The following is a 21,038-nucleotide window of genomic DNA, read 5'->3' as shown; positions in this document are numbered from 1 at the left end:
TCCCCTCGTCACCACACTACGGCACCTGTTCGGGCACACTGAGGGAGAATTCAGAATGTCCAATTAACCTAACAAGCACGTCATTTGGGACTTGTGGGACGAAATCGGAGCACCCAGAGGAAACCAACGCAGACATGGGGAGAGCCTGCAGACCCTGCACAGACAGTGACCCAAGCCGGGAATCCGGGTCCCTGGCGCTGGGAAGCAACAATGCTAACCACTGTGCTACTGTGTCGCTCAAACTACCTTTTGATTCAAAGTAAGTAATCTCATGTAAATTCAAAAAATAAATTAAGTTACAGGCACTACATAGACAAACAGATTCACCTCCACATAATCTGGCATTTTAAATATACTTAAATAACATACATGTTTTTGAATTAAAAACTATAATTATGCAACCATTAATCTGTCACTTTAAAAGTTTATTACAACATCCTGAAAAATCTTTTGGAATAAGCCTAATACTATAGAGATAAGCCATTTGCTCCACAAATCCCAGAATTGTTTGAGATATTAGTACGTGCACTGGTTATTGAATAGCAAAAACATGCAAATAAGCAACGCTGCTGTAGCAAGGCGTTATCTAACTCTAACTCATGATGGTGCAAATACGGAGAAGACAGCCGCCTGTCTGCTCACCTATCCATCTAAGCACCACAGAAGACTTAATGAAATAAAACTTGCTTGTTCACACTTCTAGGAGAAAATCTTAAAAGGGGAAAGCCTCTTTTCTCTTTTTCTCAGAAAGGGATGTATCATACAGATGGATGTCTGCAAGGTAGAAAAAAATATGGTCGATAAATGGAAACTAAATATAAGGACATGACCTTGTGTGAATTTTCAGTTGAGATGGTTGGGCAAATCGAGAATGGCAAATGGAACATTCATAAGGCTTCTCTCCAGTGTGTGTCCGCATGTGGAATACCAGTGCTGTTCGTGAGCTCAGAATTTTGCCACAAACAGAGCACAGTGGACGTTTAATACGCCCTTCATGCTTTCGAGCATAGTGAGTCCGTACATCTCTTTTCCTCTTAAAGGTTGCATTGCATAGAGTGCAAGCAAAGTGCCTTTCATCGCTGTGAACACAAGCACAATGCTCTTTCCAACTATTGTGGGTTGCAAAAGCCTTCCCACAGATCTCACAGTGATAGACTTTCCCTGGTAACGATTGGTGAACATCTTTGCAGTGAACAACATAATCCTTTCTGGAATCAAATTCATCATCACATTTGTCACATTTAATGATGTGATTTGATTTTCGTGATCTACCCCTCTTGCTGCCTTTCTTTACATCAAAGTCCTCGTCAGAATCGTTTGGTTCAGGATCATGCTCATTTGGATAGTCTTCATCTTTACTATTATGCTCATCATCTGTGCTATTTTCTTCATCAGCCTCTAACTCACACTCTGTGTCACCACCGTTGTCGTCATCATCATCATTTTCCAAGTCTTCCGTTTCATCCTCTCCAGTATCTTCCTCATTCTTAGCATGAGCTTCTTTGTGATTTAGTGAACTATTTTGTGCATTCCTGGTACCTTCACCTTTCTCTTCTTCCATTTCACTGTCATTATTACATCCAACTTCTGTATCGAATGTGCTCTGTTGCTCTTTTGCATGACATGCGTCCTTGTTATCAATAACATCCATGACCAAGTTATTATCTTCTGATCTATTCCATCTGTCCCTGTTATTTCTGATGTCCATGACAAAACCAGCCGCGTTATCAGACTTATCTATTTGTGGCACTACTTTCCAGTAAATAAATGGTGGTTTCTTCTCTTGACCAGATTCATGTATCTTTCTGTAAAGAAAAACACCGAATTTAATTTTAAATGCAGTTTTCAAGGTTTAAAAAATACAATGGCTTCACAACATGAATTATCTAATGAGTATTTTCTCCTGTTCATATCAACCTAATTCCTTGGAACACAAACAACCCGCAAGTGAAACTCAAATGATCAGAAATTGATTTGGTAATTTGATTTCTCATCACTAATACTTTTAGATAAGCAACATTGAAATCATCCTTTAAAGTTCATAATTTATTATACTTTTGGAAATAACCATGTATGATGACATTGATGTAGTAAAACCAAGATGAAGACAACCAATAATTGTTGGGCAAAGTGGGAAATGTGCAAGAGGCTGCAATCGGGACAGAAAGTTATGGGGAGAAGGCTGTCGTCATACTGGAGAAGGCACACTGGAGAAGGTTAGAGGGTTCAGAAGCAACAAGGTGTTGCATGGATTTAAACATTAAGTATAATTTTAAATTCAATATATAAATGTAGGTATCAAGAACCAATGCTGATAATTGTCTATTGAAGGTGGTCCGGTTTAGCTTTGTGGCTAGACAGCTGGTTTGTGATGCAAAGCAAGGCCAACAAAGCCTCTCGCAAGGTGTGGTGATCCTCAGGTTAAACCATCACCAATCAGCTCTCCCCCTCAAAAGGGAAAGCAGCCTAAGGTCACCTGGGACTATGGTGACTTTACTTTTACTTATAGAAGGTGGATAATCAGAGGAGCATTGCAACAGTTGTTTCTGGAGGTATCATTGGCATTGATCAGAGTTCCAACGGGCAAAAAGGCTCTGGTACAGGCAGAAAACATTATAGAGGTGTTCTTTGTGATGTAGAAGATATGGAGTTGGATACTCATTAAGGGTGAATACTGTGGTCAGGTTATCTAGAGTCTTGTTTATTCTGAGATAGTGGCCAGGAAGAAATTAGTGGCAAGGGTACATATTTGTGGCAGATGTGAAAGATGCCAAATTTGCTTTTAGCAGTGTTTATTTGGAGGAAATGGTGGCTATGGTCTTTCATCAAGGAGAAAGATGTTACTCAGATGTTAATTCAGACAATTGAAGGGTTTAGAATTGAAAAAGAGGTGGCATTGGATAGGGTTTCTGTACCTAAGGTTGTTAAGGCACAGGGACCATCTTGAGATACACCCAAAGCACCTGTGAGAAGGGAAAGTGGAAATTGCCGAGGCACTGGTCATAGATTTTCATATCTCCTTATACTCATGGGGGGGGGGTGCCAAAGGACTGGAGATTTGCAAATGTTACACCCTTGTTCAAAGAAAAAGGTGCAAGGATAAGTCAAGCATCAACAGGCCAGCCAGTCTAACTTAAGTGGTGGGGAAACTTCTTGAAACAACAATTTGGGACAAGGTTAATAGTCACATGGACAAATGTGGGTTAATTAAGGAAAGCCCGCACTAATTTCTTAAGGAAAAATCATGTTTCATTAACTTGCTAGAACTCCTTGAAGAGGTATCAAGTCAGAGTTGATGAGGGTAATGCTGTTGATGGGATGTACATAGTCTTCCAAAAGGCATTTGATACGGTGGCACATGAGAAAAATTATAGCTCATGGAATAAAAAGGACAGTAACAGCTTGTTTACGGAATCGGTTGAGTGGCAGGAAACAGAGAGTAGTTATTATGTCATGGGAGTGTCCCTTTAAGAAAGGTTTTTGTCTTATCACATGGCTTGTGATGTCATTGTGTGAGCGGAGCTGGGCTGTGGCTCTGTGAATGGTTTTTGGTTTTGCTTTCACATTTGACTGTTGTGGAATCAGGGAGAAAGACGTGTCTTGTTCCTGTCTCTCTATTTTATTTTAAATATCTGTTCCAGTAAAAATCACTTTGGTGGTGGCTTTTGATATAGTTTGCTTTCCGGCAGGGTTTAAACCTGCTGGTGAGATGGGGTCAGAATCTCAAGAAATGCAGTCTTATTCTAATGAGAATGCAGAGTGCTGGGCCACGCCCTTGAAAAGGTAATTTGTTTTATGGGATTTTGTTTTTGAATTGGAACAGTTAAGGGGGAATTCATTAAGTGTTATACATAGATTACTGTAGCTGTGGGGTATCTTTATGTTTGTAATTGATAAAAATTCTTGCTGTTTGTTTATATAAAGGTTAACTAAGTACTTTGAATAAAGCTTATTTTGATTAAAGTGTCGAGGAAGGCTGTTGAATCCCATCTCGAGTGAAGGCTCTTGTGCTCATCCTAGTCAAATTCAACAAAAAGTTATAGGTCAGGTGAACTCCATAATACACTTTGGCGTTTTTAAACCCTGGCACATAACAGTTAATGGATTTTTTTTGCTTTGGAGGAAGGTTTGTAATGGAGTTCCACAGAGGTCAGTATTGGGACCATTATGTTTCTCGATATATATATATATTTGACCTAGAACTTGGTGCGCAGGGCGCAATTTCAAAGTTTACGGGTGATACAACATTTGGAAGCATTGTGAACTGTGAGGGGAATCGTGTAGAACTTCAAAGGACATCGGCAAGTAGGTGGAATGGATTGACAGATGGCAGATAAATTTTAATGCAGAGAAATGTGAAGTGACTTATTTTTGCAGAAAGAACATGGAGAAGGTACAAAAAGGGGGTACAACTCTAAAGGAGATGCAGAGCAGAGGTGTATATGTGAATAAATTATTGAAGGTGACAGGACAGGTTGAGAGCACGATTGATAAAGCATACAGTATCCTGCGTTGCATTAATCATAATTAGTAAAAGAAGCAGTGGTGATATGAGGAAAAACTTTTTCACAAAATGAGTGATGGGCTCTGGAATGCTCTGCCCGTGTGGTGGAGGCAGGTTCAATTGACTATTATCTGAAAAGGAAGAATGTGCAGGGCTATGGGGAGAAGGCAGGAGGATGAAACTAGGTACGTTGCTCATTCAGAGAGCCGGTGCAGACATGATGGGTCAAATGGCCTCCTTCTTCACTGTACCAATTCTGTGACTAAGGGTGAAATGTCAGATAAGTGGTCAATGTAGAAATAGTGAAAGGCTCAAAAGACTATGTGAAGAAAGAGAGCTAAGTGTCATCAGCATACATGTGGAAATTAATCTCATGTCTGTGGATGATGTCACCAAAGGATAATGTGTAGCAGTGGAAGAGGAGGACCACGGATTCTCAGGAATTCCAGAGGTCTTCAATCTTTGTCAGAGATACTGGAAACAATGGAGGGTAGTCTAAACAAACTGGTCTAAAGAGGAAAGGTGTCAGATGATAGGAGTGATCATATTAAAGATTGTGAACAGTTCAAGAAAGGATAATGCAGCAGAGAGAAGGTTGATTGTAACTTTGCTTAGGGTTGCTTCATGGTGTTGTATGGGGTTTAAACCGGTTTGTAAAGATGTGAATAGAAAATTCAGAGAGAAATGGACACAGGTCTGGGAGGTGAAATGATCAAATATTTGGGTGAGGAAATGGAGATTGGAATGGTGCAGTTAGGGAGGATAAAAGGCTCAAGAGTCGATTGGTTGAAAAGTAGGCTCCTGATAGCGGTTTGGAAGGGCTTCATGAAAGGGAACTATTATTTGTTGGGTCAAGAAAAGAAGTTGGGTGGTTAGCAGTTTCGCGGGAATAGGATTGGAGGTAGCAAGAGGTGGATGTCATGGATTAAATGAGTTTGGAGAAGATATCAAGGCGGAGATGAAAATGGTAGAGGAGTGGGAAAAGAGTCAAGAAACGAGAGAGAGATTTTCCACTGCCTGCTAAAGTTGCAGGGTGTTTTCTGTACTTAAATAATTTAAGCTTACTGTAACATTTGATAATGTTTAATATTTGTACTCATCTTACTACTGTTCTTGATTCTCTAAGAATTTATAATTTCCCAATGTATCATAACAAATATATCATGTTAATAACAACATAAACAATGTGAAGGCTTCAGAGATGGTGCAGACGTTGGGGAAGTAGGGGTTGTTCTCCTCGAAGAGAAGGCTGAGAGGTGTTTAAAATTCTGAGAGGTCAAGTCAGACTAGATTGAGGGAAACTATTCCCATTAAGGTAAAAGTCAAGAAGGAGATTTAAAGTGATTGGCAAAAGAACCAAAGGTGACATGAGGAAAAGCATTTTTATGCAGAGTATGGTTACGATGTGGAATGCACTGTCTCAAAGGAGAGTGGAGGCATATTACATTATGGTTTTCAAAAGGGAATTGGATAAGCACCTGAAAGGGAAAAAGGAAGCAGGGAATGGGACTAGTTAAACGTTTTTTGCAGTGCACAGGCTTGATTGGCTGAATGGGCTCTTTCTGTGCTGAAACCAAGCACAGCACTTACTGAAAAATAATAAAATAAACACACAGAATCCTATTGTGGAACACCTCAGGTGGTCAGTAAAACCAAGCAATACGTTTCTGTACAAGTGATTTCCTGCTTCCGGGTGCGGCGATGACCAGCTAAGTCGCACGTTTCGGCAGCTCCCGGTGGAACGGACTTTTGGGCTCTTGATAGGAGCCCCAACGGCAATTTTAACGGCTGAAAACACCGTGCGGTAAACCAGAAGGGTGTTCCCCCTGGACACGGATGGAAAAAGGAGAGGAAAGTGGCCGGATTGCAGCGGATCCTTTGGAACAACGGCAAGGAAGGCAAGCAGAAACCAAGATGGCGTCGGAAGGTGGCAGTTTCATATGGGGCCCTGAACAACAAGAGTTTTTGAAACGCTGCGTGGAGGAGATAAAAAAGGAAATGAAGAAAGAGTTGTTGGCCCCGATATTACAGGCGATTGAAGGGCTGAAAGAGGAACAAAAGACCCAGGAGCAGGAGCTTCGGGTCGTGAAGGCGAAAGCAGCAGAGAATGAAAACGATATACAGGGCCTGGTGGTGAAGTCGGAGATACAGGAGGCACACCAGAAACGATCTGTGGAGAGGTTGGAGGCACTGGAAAACAACGCAAGGAGGAACAACTTGAGGATTCTTGGCCTTCCTGAAGGTGTGGAGGGGGCGGACGTCGGGGCATATGTGAGCACGATGCTGCACTCGTTAATGGGAGTGGAGGCCCCGACGGGTCCGTTGGAGGTGGAGGGAGCATACCGAGTTATGGTGCGAGGATCGAGAGCAGGAGAAGCTCCCAGAGCCATAGTGGTGAGATTTCTCAGTTTTAAGGATAGAGAAATGGTCCTTAGATGGGCGAAGAAAACTCGGTGTAGTAAATGGGAGAACGCGGTGATCCGCGTCTATCAAGATTGGAGTGCGGAGGTGGCGAGAAGGAGGGCGAGCTTTAATCGGGCCAAAGCGGTACTTCACAAAAAAAAGATAAAATTTGGAATGCTGCAACCGGCAAGACTGTGGGTCACATATCAAGGGAGGCACCACTACTTTGAGACGGCGGATGAAGCGTGGACTTTTATTGTAGAAGAAAAATTGGAATGATTGGACTACGAAAATGAACGTTTGGACAAAGTGGTGGGACGAGTGGGGGGGGGGGGGGGGGGGGGGGCGAAGAGGGATTGTATGATTAATCCTGCGGTATGGTAAATTTTCTTTCTCCCACAGGTGGTGATGGGGGGAGGTGGGGAGGGAGAGGAGATGGGGCGTTGGCCATGGGAGGCGGGGCCGAGGGAGAGGCGTGGGCTTGGTTCCCGCGCTATGATAATTATGGCGGGAATAGAGAAGCAGGAAGGAGGGGGCGCCGCACGGGGCGAGCCGTGATCACGGGGGGAAGCCGAGGTCAGCCAGAGTTTGCTGACTTCTGGGAGCAACATGGGGGGAGTAATTACGCTAGCGGGGGGTCTAGCGGGGGGGGGGGGGGGGGGGGGGGGGAGGGGGGAATTACTGGGTTGCTGCTGCTGGGGAAAGGGGGGAGTGGGTACGGGAAAGGATGGGCGGGGGGGCACCGTCTGGGAGAAATACAGCTGCGTGGGAACTGGGCGAGAAGCTGGAAAAAGATGATGGCTAACCGGCAAGGGGGGGCTGGGTGGGAAGCCCCCCAACTCGGCTGATCACGTGGAACGTGAGGGGGCTTAACGGGCCGATAAAGAGGGCACGAGTACTCGCACACCTTAAGAAACTTAAAGCAGATGTGGTCATGTTACAGGAAACGCACCTGAAACTGATAGATCAGGTTAGGTTGCGCAAAGGATGGGTAGGGCAGGTGTTCCATTCGGGGCTGGATGCGAAAAACAGGGGGGTGGCGATATTAGTGGAGAAGCGGGTAATGTTCGAGGCAAAGACTATAGTGGCGGATAACGGGGGCAGATACGTGATGGTGAGTGGCAAATTACAGGGAGAGATGGTGGTGTTGGTAAACGTGTATGCCCCGAATTGGGACGATGCCAATTTTATGAGGCGAATGCTAGGACGCATCCCAGACCTAGAGACCGGAAAGCTGATAATGGGGGGAGACTTCAACACGGTGTTGGAACCAAGGCTGGATAGGTCGAAGTCCAGGACTGGTAGGAGGCCGGCAGCAGCCAAGGTGCTTAAGGATTTTATGGAGCAGATGGGAGGGGTGGACCCGTGGAGATTCAGTAGACCTAGGAGTAAGGAGTTCTCGTTTTTCTCCTATGTCCATAAAGTCTATTCACGCATAGACTTTTTTGTGTTGGGTAGGGCATTGATCCCGAGGGTGAGGGGAACGGAATATACGGCTATAGCCATTTCGGATCATGCCCCACACTGGGTAGACTTGGAGATAGGGGAGGAAACAAGAGGGCGTCCACCCTGGAGAATGGACATGGGACTAATGGCGGATGAGGGGGTGTGCTTAAGGGTGAGGGGATGCATTGAAAAGTACTTGGAACTCAATGATAATGGGGAGGTTCAGGTGGGAGTGGTCTGGGAGGCATTGAAGGCGGTGGTTAGGGGGGAGCTGATATCAATAAGGACACATAAAGGGAGCAGGAGAGTAAGGAACGGGAGCGGTTGCTGCAAGAACTTTTGAGGGTGGACAGACAGTATGCGGAAGCACCGGAGGAGGGACTGTATAGGGAAAGGCAAAGGCTGCATGTGGAATTTGACTTGCTGACCACAGGCACTGCAGAGGCACAATGGAGGAAGGCGCAGGGTGTACAGTATGAATATGGAGAGAAGGCGAGCAGATTGCTGGCACACCAATTGAGGAAAAGGGGAGCAGCGAGGGAAATAGGGGGGGTGAGAGACGAAGATGGAGAGACGGAGCGGGGAGCGGAGAGAGTGAATGAAGTGTTCAAGACATTTTATAAAAAACTGTATGAAGCTCAACCCCCGGATGGGAGGGAGAGAATGATGGAGTTTTTGGATCGGCTGGAAATTCCCAAGGTGGAAGAGCAGGAAAGGATGGGATTGGGAGCACAGATCACGGTAGAAGAAGTGGTGAAAGGAATTAGGAACATGCAGACGGGAAAGGCCCCGGGACCGGACGGATTCCCAGTTGAATTTTACAGAAAATATTTGGACTTGCTCGCCCCGCTACTGACAAGGACCTTTAACGAGGCAAAGGAAAGGGGACAACTGCCCCCGACTATGTCAGAAGCAACGATATCGCTTCTTTTAAAGAAGGAAAAGGATCCGCTACAATGCGGGTCCTACAGACCAATCTCCCTCCTCAATGTATATGCCAAGGTCCTGGCCAAGGTAATGGCAATGAGAATAGAGGAATGTGTCCCGGGGGTGGTTCATGAGGACCAAACTGGGTTTGTGAAGGGGAGACAGCTGAACACGAACATACGGAGGTTGTTAGGGGTAATGATGATGGCCCCACCAGAGGGTGAAACGGAGATAGTAGTGGCGATGGATGCCGAGAAAGCATTTGATAGAGTGGAGTGGGATTATCTGTGGGAGGTGTTGAGGAGATTTGGGTTCGGAGAGGGGTATGTTAGATGGGTGCAGCTGTTGTATAGGGCCCCAGTGGCGAGTGTGGTCACGAATGGACGGGGATCGGCATATTTTCGGCTCCATAGAGGGACAAGGCAGGGATGTCCTCTGTCCCCATTACTGTTTGCACTGGCGATTGAGCCCCTGGCGATAGCGCTGAGAGGTTCCAAGAGATGGAGGGGAATACTTAGGGGAGGAGAAGAACACCGGGTATCTTTATATGCGGATGATCTGCTACTATATGTGGCGGATCCAGCGGAGGGGATGCCAGAAATAATGCGGATACTTGGGGAGTTTGGGGATTTTTCAGGGTATAAATTGAACATGGGGAAGAGTGAGCTGTTTGTGGTGCATCCAGGGGAGCAGAGTAGAGAAATAGAAGACCTACCGTTGAGGAAGGTAACAAGAGACTTTCGTTATCTGGGGATCCAGATAGCTAAGAATTGGGGCACATTGCACAGGCTAAATTTGACGCGGTTGGTGGAACAGATGGAGGAAGATTTCAAGAGATGGGATATGGTAGCATTGTCAATGGCAGGGAGGGTGCAGGCGGTTAAGATGGTGGTCCTCCCGAGATTCCTCTTTGTGTTTCAGTGTCTCCCGGTGGTGATCACGAAGGCTTTTTTCAAAAGGATAGAAAAGAGTATCATGGGTTTTGTTTGGGCCGGGAAGACTCCGAGAGTGAGGAAGGGATTCTTACAGCGTAGTAGGGATGGGGGGGGGCTGGCACTACCGAGCCTAAGTGAGTATTATTGGGCCGCTAATATTTCAATGGTGAGTAAGTGGATGGGAGAGGAGGAAGGAGCGGCGTGGAAGAGATTAGAGAGGGCGTCCTGTACGGGGACCAGCCTGCAGGCTATGGTGCCAGCCCCATTGCCGTTCTCACCAAGGAACTATACCACGAGTCCGGTGGTGGTAGCTACACTGAAGATTTGGGGACAGTGGAGACGACATAGGGGAAAGACCGGAGCACTGGGGGGGGGTCCCCGATAAGAAACAACCATAGGTTTGCCCCGGGGGGAATGGATGGGGGATATGGAATGTGGCAAAGAGCAGGTATAACGCAATTGAAAGATCTATTTGTGGATGGGAAGTTTGCGAGTCTGGGAGCGCTGACCGAGAAATATGGGTTGCCCCAAGGGAATGCATTCAGGTACATGCAATTGAGGGCTTTTGCGAGGCAACAGGTGAGGGAATTCCCGCAGCTCCCGACACAAGAGGTGCAGGACAGAGTCATCTCAAAGAAATGGGTGGGGGACGGTAAGGTGTCGGATATATATAGGGAAATGAGAGACGAAGGGGAGACTATGATGGACGAACTAAAAGGGAAATGGGAAGAAGAGCTAGGGGAGGAGATTGAGGAGGGGATGTGGGCAGATGCCCTAAACAGGGTAAACTCGTCGTCCTCGTGCGCCAGGCTAAGCCTGATTCAGTTTAAGGTATTACACAGGGCACATATGACTGGAACACGGCTCAGTAAATTTTTTGGGGTGGAGGATAGGTGTGCGAGGTGCTCGAGAAGCCCAGCGAATCATACCCATATGTTTTGGTCATGCCCGGCACTACAGGGGTTTTGGATGGGGGTGACAAAGGTGCTTTCGAAAGTAGTAGGAGTCCGGGTCGAACCAAGCTGGGGGTTGGCTATATTTGGGGTTGCACAAGAGCCGGGAGTGCAGGAGGCGAAAGAGGCCGATGTTTTGGCCTTTGCGTCCCTAGTAGCCCGGCGCAGAATATTGCTAATGTGGAAAGAAGCCAAGCCCCCGGGGGTGGAGACCTGGATAAATGATATGGCGGGGTTCATAAAGTTAGAGCGGATTAAGTTCGTCCTAAGGGGGTCGGCTCAAGGGTTTACTAGGCGGTGGCAACCGTTCATCGAATATCTTGCGGAAAGATAGATGGGGGAGAACAAAGAAGGCAGCAGCAGCGGCCCAGGACTTTGGGGGGGGGGGATGATGGGGGGGGGGGGGGTGGCCTGAGACAAGGCAGTTGCCAATTAGGGCTAGTTTTTATTTTTTGTTATTTAATATTTATTTATTTGTTGTTGTTTTTGTTTAAATTAAAAAAGGCCATTATTATCTGTATTGTTACAATGTTGTGTAAAGGATGCACAATGTACTGTGTTGGTTGACCAAAAATTTTCAATAAAATATTATTAAAAAAAAAACCAAGTGATTTCCTTCAAAATCTATTTCAATTATTTAAATTCCTATATTCAATGAGCCAGATTTGATGATAAGAATAATGTTGAGGTTAACAATGCTCACTGTTATAATGGGGAAAAATGGACAGTATATTCTGGTAACCATGTATGCGTAGTTAAATATGCAAATTGGGAAGCTGTTGTCATAGATACCGTGCTCCTGCACCGCTAACTGAGAAGAGTCGAGACTTGACACTAAAATGAATTCAACTGTGTGAATTTGGGACCCTTGCCCTCTGGTTCCCCACAAAGATGACTGAAAAAATTAATGGTGTGTTAAGTAATGATTACTTATGAACAACCTCTTTTGCCCTGAACATTTTCTTTTATGTGCGTGGAGTTTCTTCCTTCAGAAGATGATCAGTGTTGAACGTTTAGAATTAAAGAAAAATATTTCTCTCTCTCTTTTTATGTCTCCCTTAATCTTGTCTGTATTTCACTTTTATTTCACTTCCTGTGTAAAATTTACATCTAATTAATATTTCCTGCTTTTTATTTCTTGATTTTGACTCTGTGTGCCTCAGTGAGGATTCTTCAATCTGATTAGTTGAAGAGCCACCTAGTGTCTTTTTCTGTTCAAACACTCCATACATCCCCTGCAGAGGGTGCCAGGATGACTTAAGTGCCAAATCTGGGCACGTCTGCACTGTAAAACACACAAAAACCTTGTGGAAAGCTCTCAATGAAGTGAACAGCAAGTGCTGTTCCTTTTCCGCTGACTGCAAACTCCAGGCCATTGTTTCAAAGGACGATAATGCACGGAGTTGGAAGATTAGGAATACGTTTAATGTGAAATTCTTTCCTTGGCAGCGATGCTTTACAAGGCATGTTTGTTGAAAGACCATAAATATGCTGTGTAACTAAAATTCAAATCGCTGCATTTTTAAGTTTGTTTTCAGTTTCAAAGCATTTGATAAAATGAGCTCTGGCAGATCAATTGATCTTTTTGCAGAGTTTTGTGAATGAGGAAAATGGATAAAGAGACAATTTTGGAAAAATAATGTTTGCAGAATGCATATCAGAATTACTAAGGAAACAACTTTTGTTTTTATTTCTCGTGCATTGTCCTAAATGGTTGCAAAAGGAAAGTCTGGGTTATTTAAAAGAAAGTGTGCATGCATGTCAGGGCACAAACTATTAAATTGTTTCTGTTGATAAGCAGTTGCCAGGTGTTACAGGGAGCAGGTAAGCCAAATCAGGTGTTGGCACTCCAAACCACCACATCAGAGAATGGTAGAGTGTGGAATTGCTCCCCATGCAGCCATCTCGAGTTCAAAACACAAATGAAGGTAGGCATTTTCACGAAGAGTAGGAAGAAAATAGCAAGAATTTGTGATAGCTCAGTGCTTTACTATATCATCCAAGACTACCCAAAGTGCTTTCAGACGAATATACTTCTTTTGTAGTAATGTTGCAGTTATGTGGGAGACACAACAAACAATTTTGCCCATGGAAAGTAAATGATGGATGATCAGCTAACATTTCTTGGTGGCGTTGATTGAGAGGGGAATATTGACTTGGATAACTGAAGAACATTTTTATCTTCACCAGATAACGATCCTTTACTGTGAGGTTCATCATAGGATGTTGTTCCTTCCTTTTATTATTTTTCAGCAAGTACTCTAATTGTATAGTTATCACTTGAGCAGGCAGCTAGAGGCTCAGTTTAACATGTCATCTCCAACAAAGTATTATTGCATTGACATATTAACGCCTAGGTCCTGTGTTCAAGTGCTGAATCAACAACATCCTAACATGGGGCAATATTGTTACCAACTGTGCCAAGCTAACACTTGATTGCAAAGGTGTTGGAAATGATGAAAACTAGTCATCCCATTGCAATTCTCACATACCATCAACAAGCTAGCTACAGAATTGCATTGACGAGGTTTCAAAGTTGGTTGCTAAACTGTCCAATTAATCCTGGGATGTTTCAAAATCCGTGTTTCGGATCGGAGCAGTGGCTGGAATCACTGTGGAGCATCGACAAGGCTGAGACTATTGTGGATAGCATGTACAGTGAGGTAGTCACACCGCAGGTAGAGTGCACAAGTAGAAAGGAAAGGGGTCACTGCCAGAAGGAGTAAAAGCAGTAGGTAGATAGTGCAAGAGCCCGCTGGGTCCATCGCCCTCTTCAACAGATTTTCCATTTTGGATACTGCTGGGGGAGATGTTTCTCAGAGGATTGCAGTGTGATCCAAGTCTATGGCACCATGAGCTGCTCAGCTGAACAGAGGTGGAGAAAAAAAAGTGGTGATATGGGATTCTGTTGTAAGGGAACAGAGACACATTTCTGAGGCTGCACCAAGATGGTATGTTGCCTCCCTGGTCAAGGCCAGAGGTCATGGTCCATGACAGTACCATTGACGTAGGTAAAAAGAAGGATGAGGTCCTGCAAGCAGAATATAGGGAGCTAGGAAATAAATTAAAAAGTTGGACCTCAAGGTAGTAATCTCAGGATTATGCCCAGTGGCACATGCTAGCAAGGTCAGGAATAGGAGAATAGATTGGATGAGCTTGTGGCTGGTGAGTTGGTGCAGGGAGGAGGAATTTTGGTTTCTAAAGCATTGGGACTGATTCTGAGGATTATAAAAACCAGTACAAGCACCCCAGCAGGACTGGGGCCAATATCCTCACAGAGGCATTTCCTAGTACTGTGGGGATGGGCAGCACAATGGCTAGCACTGTGGTGCAGTGGTTAACACAGCTGCCTCACAGCGCCGCAGTCCCAGGTTCGATCCCGGTTCTGGGTCACTGTCCGTGTGGTGTTTGCGCGTTCTCCCCGTGTTTGCGTGGGTTTCGCCCCCACAACCAAAAAATTGTGCAGGGTAGGTGGATTGGCCATGCTAAATTGGCCCTTAATTGGAAAAAATGAATTGGGTACTCTAAATTTATAAAAGAAAAGACGGAGAGAAATAGTTCAATTTCTAGCCACTAATGGTGGTCAAGGAGTACTGGAAGAGAGCAGGAGTATGGCATTGAGATGGATGATCAGCTATAATCACAATGAATGGTGGATGCGGCTTGATGGGCAAAATGGGCTTGCTCCAATTTTCTATGTTGTGAAATTTGGAAACTATGGGATAAGAAAATAGATAAGGAAAATAAAGTACTTTTAAAAAAAATCAGCCAGAAAAAGAATAGGTCATGTTATTTGGAAGGTAGGGCCAATGAAAACAATGCCATAGTGTGAACAAATTACTTCAAAGTAATGTTATGCTATTTCTGATTTAGAATTCATAACCTAGGTTAAAGTGGCAAATGAAGGTCAGATTTCTAAGATGTTCAATCTTTGCTTGTTCCTATAAATGGAGCGTAAGTTAGTTAGCAATATTAGTTTATGAAGTCACTATCTTGTAACTTCTGTGTAAAATTAGATGTCCTGAATAACTCTAGTGTTAAATAAATCTAACACTTTAATCAATATTAAGAGTTGCTTTCATCTGTATTATCAGACTTTCCAAAAATAATGTTATAACTGAAGGCTTTTAGAGCTCACTGTTTCTGCCAGCTGTTAGATTTTAAAGATTTATGAATGTCTTATTTTATGAAAGCACTTTTCATTTTTAATCGCAGCATTATGTAGCATTATTGATTTACACCTTCAAATTTTTCCTGCTGTGATATCCTTACCAAATCGGCTTTCCTCTTTAATCCAATGTAAAGCTATACTCCTTCCTCATCTCTTTCTCACCCCCCTCACCTGTTACAGAAAGATCTGAAAAAAAAGTTGCAATCTTGGAGATGTCGATTTTGAAATCAAGTAACCCTGCTTTGCCTTGGCATCAAAGGGCTCATGATTAGGCATATGGTACGGGAGTTTTAATGAAGTAAACTCTCTGTGGGAAACTGCTTCCTTAGCAACTATTCTGCAGCACACTCTAAAAGCACTCAGTCTTTTCTGTTATCCATTGTCATTGATTTAGGTGTCCAATGCAACTATGATATTCATCTCAAATTAAAACATAATTCTCTTTGTAGCATAAATGAATATATATTTTGACAAACAGACCAGCATCCTCGTATCCTTTCACTGCGACCAAATATTAAAGTCCCAGAAGAATGCAGCCAAAGTCCAATTATATAAGCTATAGATTTTTTAATAGAAAAAAAAATGAAGCTTCAATTTCCTGATATGGTCAGCATAATATCTATTAATATCTTAATTTTTAATTTAGCCAAATTTGTTGATGTATTTTTATTCACATTTTTCTGGATTTTAAAATGATTAGCAGCTTTTCTGTGAAGTGTTGCAAACAGACTCTGCTATTGAGAAGATAATATGCCTGGTGACTAACCTGTTTATGTATATTGCTAGCTTCTTCATTTTATAAATGTTAGACAAAATTTAACATTCTTACTGATCACTGGCAATATAAAGCTTGATTGTCATTATTTTACTTCAGAAACAAGTCCGCAATTTTTATTTTTTAAGATAAATAAAACCTGACAAATATATGCGTATGTCAAATCAAATATTGAAACCTGATAGCATAATCCATGTGACTTATTAACATTAAATGGTGGATGGCAGTTATGTATCCTAGATATAGATATACAACATGATACAATCCCCCTGCCTTAAGAGGTGTGAAGGACAGTTTTGTGTAGAAACAGTTATTCTATTTTCTTTTCTCCAAAGTGTCATATTGGACTTGAAATGTTAACTGTTCTTCTTTTTAAATTAAAATTTAAAAAAAAGATATTTTTTCCAAACACATTCAACAAAATAACATAAGAACAGAAGAACTAGGAGCAGGAGTAGGCCATCTGGCCCCTTGAGCCTGCTCCGCTATTCAATGAGATCATGGCTGATCTTTTGTGGACTCAGCCCAACTTTCCAGCCCAAACACCATAATCCTTAATCCCTTTATTCTTCAAAAAACTATCTTTATCTTAAAAACATTTAATGAAGGAGCCTCAACTGCTTCACTGGGCAAGGAATTCCATAGATTCACAACCCTTTGGGTGAAGAAGTTCCTCCTAAACTCAGTCCTAAATCTACTTCCCCTTATTTTGAGGCTATGCCCCCGAGTTCTGCTTTCACCCGCCAGTGGAAACAACCTGCCCGCATCTATCCTATCTATTCCCTTCATAATTTCATATGTTTCTATAAGATCCCCCCCCCATCCTTCGAAATTTCAACGAATACAGTCCCAGTCTACTCAGCCTCTCCTCATAATCCAACCCCTTCAGCTCTGGGATTAACCTAGTGAATCTTCTCTGCACACCCTCCAGTGCCAGTACGTCCTTTCTCAGGTAAGGAGATCAAAACTGAACACAATACTCCAGGTGTGGCCTCACTAACACCGTATACAATTGCAGCATAACCTCCCTAGCCTTAAATGCCATCCCTCTAGCAATGAAGGACAAAATTCCATTTGCCTTCTTAATCACCTCTTGCATCTGTAAACCAACTTTTTGCGACTCATGCACTAGCACACCCAGGTCTCTCTGCACAGCAACATGTTTTAATATTTTATTTAAATAATAATCCCTTTTGTTGTTATTCCTACCAAAATGGATAACCTCAATTTGTCAACATTCTATTCCATCTGCCAGACCCTAGCACATTCACTTAACCTATCCAAATCCCTCTGCAGACTTCCAGTATCCTCTGCACCTTTTGCTTTACCACTCATCTTAGTGTCTGCAAACTTGGACACATTGCCCTTGGTCTCCAACTCCAAATCATCTATGTAAATTGTGAACAATTGTGGGTCCAACACTGATCCCTGAGGGACACCACTAACTACTGATTGCCAACCAGAGAAACACCCATTAATCCCCACTCTTTGCTTTCTATTAATTAACCAATCCTCTATCCATGGTACTACTTTACCCTTAATGCCATGCATCTTTATCTTATGCAGCAACCTTTTGTGTGGCACCTTGTTAAAGACTTTCTGGAAATCCAGGTATACCACATCCATTGGCTCCCCGTTACCTACCACACTGGTAATGTCCTCAAAAAATTCCACTAAATTAGTTAGGCACGACCTGCCCTTTATGAACCCATGCTGCATCTGCCCAATGGGGCCTCGCTATTTCTTCCTTGATGATAGATTTCAGCATCTTCCCTACTACTGAAGTTAAGCTCACTGGCCTATAATTACCCGCTTTCTGCCACCTCCTTTTTTAAACAGTGGTGTCACGTTTGCTCATTTCCAATCCGCTGGGACCACCCCAAAGTCTAGTGAATTTTGGTAAATTATCACTAGTGCATTTGCAATTTCCCTAGCCATCTCTTTTAGCACTCTGGGATGCATTCCATCAGGGCCAGGAGACTGGTCTACCTTTAGCCCCATTAACTTGCATCACTACCTCCTTAGTGATAACAATCATCTCAAGGTCCTCACCTGTCATAGCCTCATTTCTATCAGTCACTGGCATGTTATTTGTGTCTTCCACTGTGAAGACCGACCCAAAAAACTTGTTCAGTTCCTCACCCATTTCCTCATCTCCCATTATTAACCCTAACCCTCGAAAGGACCAATATTTACTTTAGCCACTCTTTTGTTTTATATATTTGTAGAAACTTTTACCATCTGTTTTTATATTCTGAGCTAGTTTACTCATAATCTATCTTACTCTTCTTTATAGCTTTTTTAGTAACTTTCTGTTGCCCCCTAAAGATTTCCCAGTCCTCTAGTCTCCCACTAATCTTTGCCACTTCGTATGTTTTGTATAACACAAGCAAAACATCCAACCAAAGTATTCAGTTTGTATATTTTTCCCTTTTAATACCCCCTTTCCACCCGTGACAAACAGCTCCTCAAATGTCATCATGAACGGCTTCCACTGTATCTCAAAGCCCTCCTCTGACCTCCTTAAGGAAAATCTTCTTTTCTCCAACCTGAGAAATTTGTACAGACCCCGGTGGGGCAGCGGACCTCCAATTCAGAAGTATCCGACGCTGGGCAATCAGCGAGGTGAAGGCCATGACATCGGTCCCCTTCCTCACTCCCAGCAGCTCCGGCACCTCCGACACCCCAAAGATCACAACCATTGGGTCCAACTTCACCTCAATCCCTACAATCCTTGATAGAGTCGCGAACATCGCCTTCCAAAAGTCTCCAACTCCTCACACTCCCAGAACATGTGGGCATGATTCGCCGGTCCTTCCCACACTTCTCGCATCTGTCTGCTACCCCTGAAAAAACTCAAGCCATCTGAGCCCGAGTCACGTGGACCCTGTGCACCACCTTACATTGTATTAAACTCATTCTTGCGCAGGAGGAGGTTGAGTTCACTCACCGTATTACCTCACACAAAGTCCCCATCCCATCTCCCTCCCCAACTCTTCCTCACTTCCGCTTGATCCTTTTCTTTAAAAAAAAATATTTTATTCAAATTTTTCGGCCAAACAAAACAAGACAAAGGTTTCCCTTTTTACAACAATAAAACAATATAAATAACAGTGACCATTTTAACAAGTAAATAAATAATATATAAACTAAATGGCAACTGCCATAACAAAAATAATAACTCTCCAGATAATAAAATCAAACAATCCAATATACATAACCAAGTACAAATATCTATACAAAAACCACCCCCGAGGACCCACCCTCCCCCTCCCCCCTGGGTTGCTGCTGTTACCTTCCCATTTCCTTTATCGTTCTGCGAGGTAGTCAATGAACGGTTGCCACCGCCTGGTGAACCCTTGAGCCGAACCCCTTAGCGCGAACTTTATCCGTTCTAGTTTTATAAACCCTGCCATGTCATTTATCCAGGTCTCCACGCCCGGGGGTTTGGCTTCCTTCCACATAAGCAATATCCTTCGCCGCGCTACTAGGGACGCAAAGGCCAAAACATCAGCCTCTCTCGCCTCCTGCACTCCCGGCTCTTCTGCAACCCCAAATATAGCCAACCCCCAGCCTGGCTCGACCCGGACCCCCACCACCTTCGAAAGCGCACCTTTGCCACCCCCACCCAGAATCCCTGCAGTGCCGGGCATGACCAAAACATGTGGGTGTGGTTTGCTGGGCTTCTCGAGCATCTCTCACACCTATCCTCTACCCCGAAAAATTTACTGAGCCTTGCTCCGGTCATATGCGCCCTGTGCAAAACCTTGAATTGTATCAGGCTTAGCCTGGCGCACGAGGACGACGAGTTTACCCTCCGTAGGGCATCAGCCCACAGCCCCTCCTCAGCCTCTTCCCCCAGCTCTTCTTCCCATTTTCCCTTCAGCTCATCCACCATGATCTCCCCTTCGTCCCTCATTTCCCTGTATATATCCGACACCCTACCATCCCCCACCCATGTCCCTGAGATCACTCTATCTTGAATCTCCTGCGCTGGGAGCTGCGGGAATTCCCTCACCTGTTGCCTCGCAAAAGCCCTCAGTTGCATGTACCGAAATGCATTCCCTTGGGGCAACCCATATTTTTCCGTCAGCGCTCCCAGACTCGCAAACGTCCCGTCTACGAACAGATCTCTCAGTTGCACAATCCCAGCTCTCTGCCATGCTCCAAATCCCCCATCTATTCTCCCCGGGACAAACCTATGATTATTTCTTATCGGGGTCCGCACCGAGGCTCCCGTCCTTCCCCTATGCCGTCCCCACTGCCCCCAAATTTTCAGTGTTGCCACCACCACTGGACTTGTGGTGTATTTCTTCGGGGAGAACGGCAACGACGCCGTCGCCAATGCTTGTAGGATGGTTCCTTTGCAGGACGCAATCTCCAATCTCTTCCACGCCGCTTCCTCCCCTTCTCCCATCCACTTACACACCATTGCGATATTGGCGGCCCAGTAGTATTCACTTGGGCTCGGTAGTGCCAGTCCCCCCCCTATCCCTGCTACGCTGCAAGAACCGGCTCCTCATTCTCGGGGTCTTCCCAGCCCACACAAAACTCATGACGCTTTTCTCGATTTTCTTGAAAAAAGCCTTTGTGACCATCACCGGGAGGCACTGAAACACAAAAAGGAATCTCGGGAGGACTACCATTTTGACCGTCTACACCCTACCCACCAGTGACAGGGGCACCATGTCCCATCTCTTAAAATCCTCCTCCATCTGTTCCACCAATCGTGTTAAATTAAGCCTATGTAAGGTTCCCCAACTCCTGGCTATCTGAATCCCTAAGTACCAGAAATCTCTTGTTACCTTCCTCAGCGGTAAATCATCTATTCCCCTGCTCTGCTCCCCCGGATGCACCACAAACAACTCACTCTTCCCCATATTCAATTTGTACCACGAGAATTCCCCAAACTCCGAGTGTCTGC

General features: G+C 44.2%; 1 protein-coding gene across 1 annotated transcript in view; it reads right to left on the bottom strand.

Annotated features, from left to right (window-relative positions):
- The window catches only part of LOC140421282 (uncharacterized), a 65,281-nt gene that overhangs the window by 13,351 nt on the left and 30,892 nt on the right, over positions 1–21,038 (bottom strand). The window contains exon 3 of the mRNA XM_072505886.1: positions 831–1,805. Coding sequence (XP_072361987.1) covers positions 831–1,805 — 975 coding nt within the window. The remainder of the gene's footprint in view (positions 1–830; positions 1,806–21,038) is intronic.

The sequence above is a fragment of the Scyliorhinus torazame genome, chromosome 1 (genome assembly GCF_047496885.1).
Source record: "Scyliorhinus torazame isolate Kashiwa2021f chromosome 1, sScyTor2.1, whole genome shotgun sequence".
NCBI classification, from domain to species: domain Eukaryota; kingdom Metazoa; phylum Chordata; class Chondrichthyes; order Carcharhiniformes; family Scyliorhinidae; genus Scyliorhinus; species Scyliorhinus torazame.
Note: the sequence above shows the minus strand (reverse complement) of the source record. Positions and strands in the feature narration are given on the sequence as shown.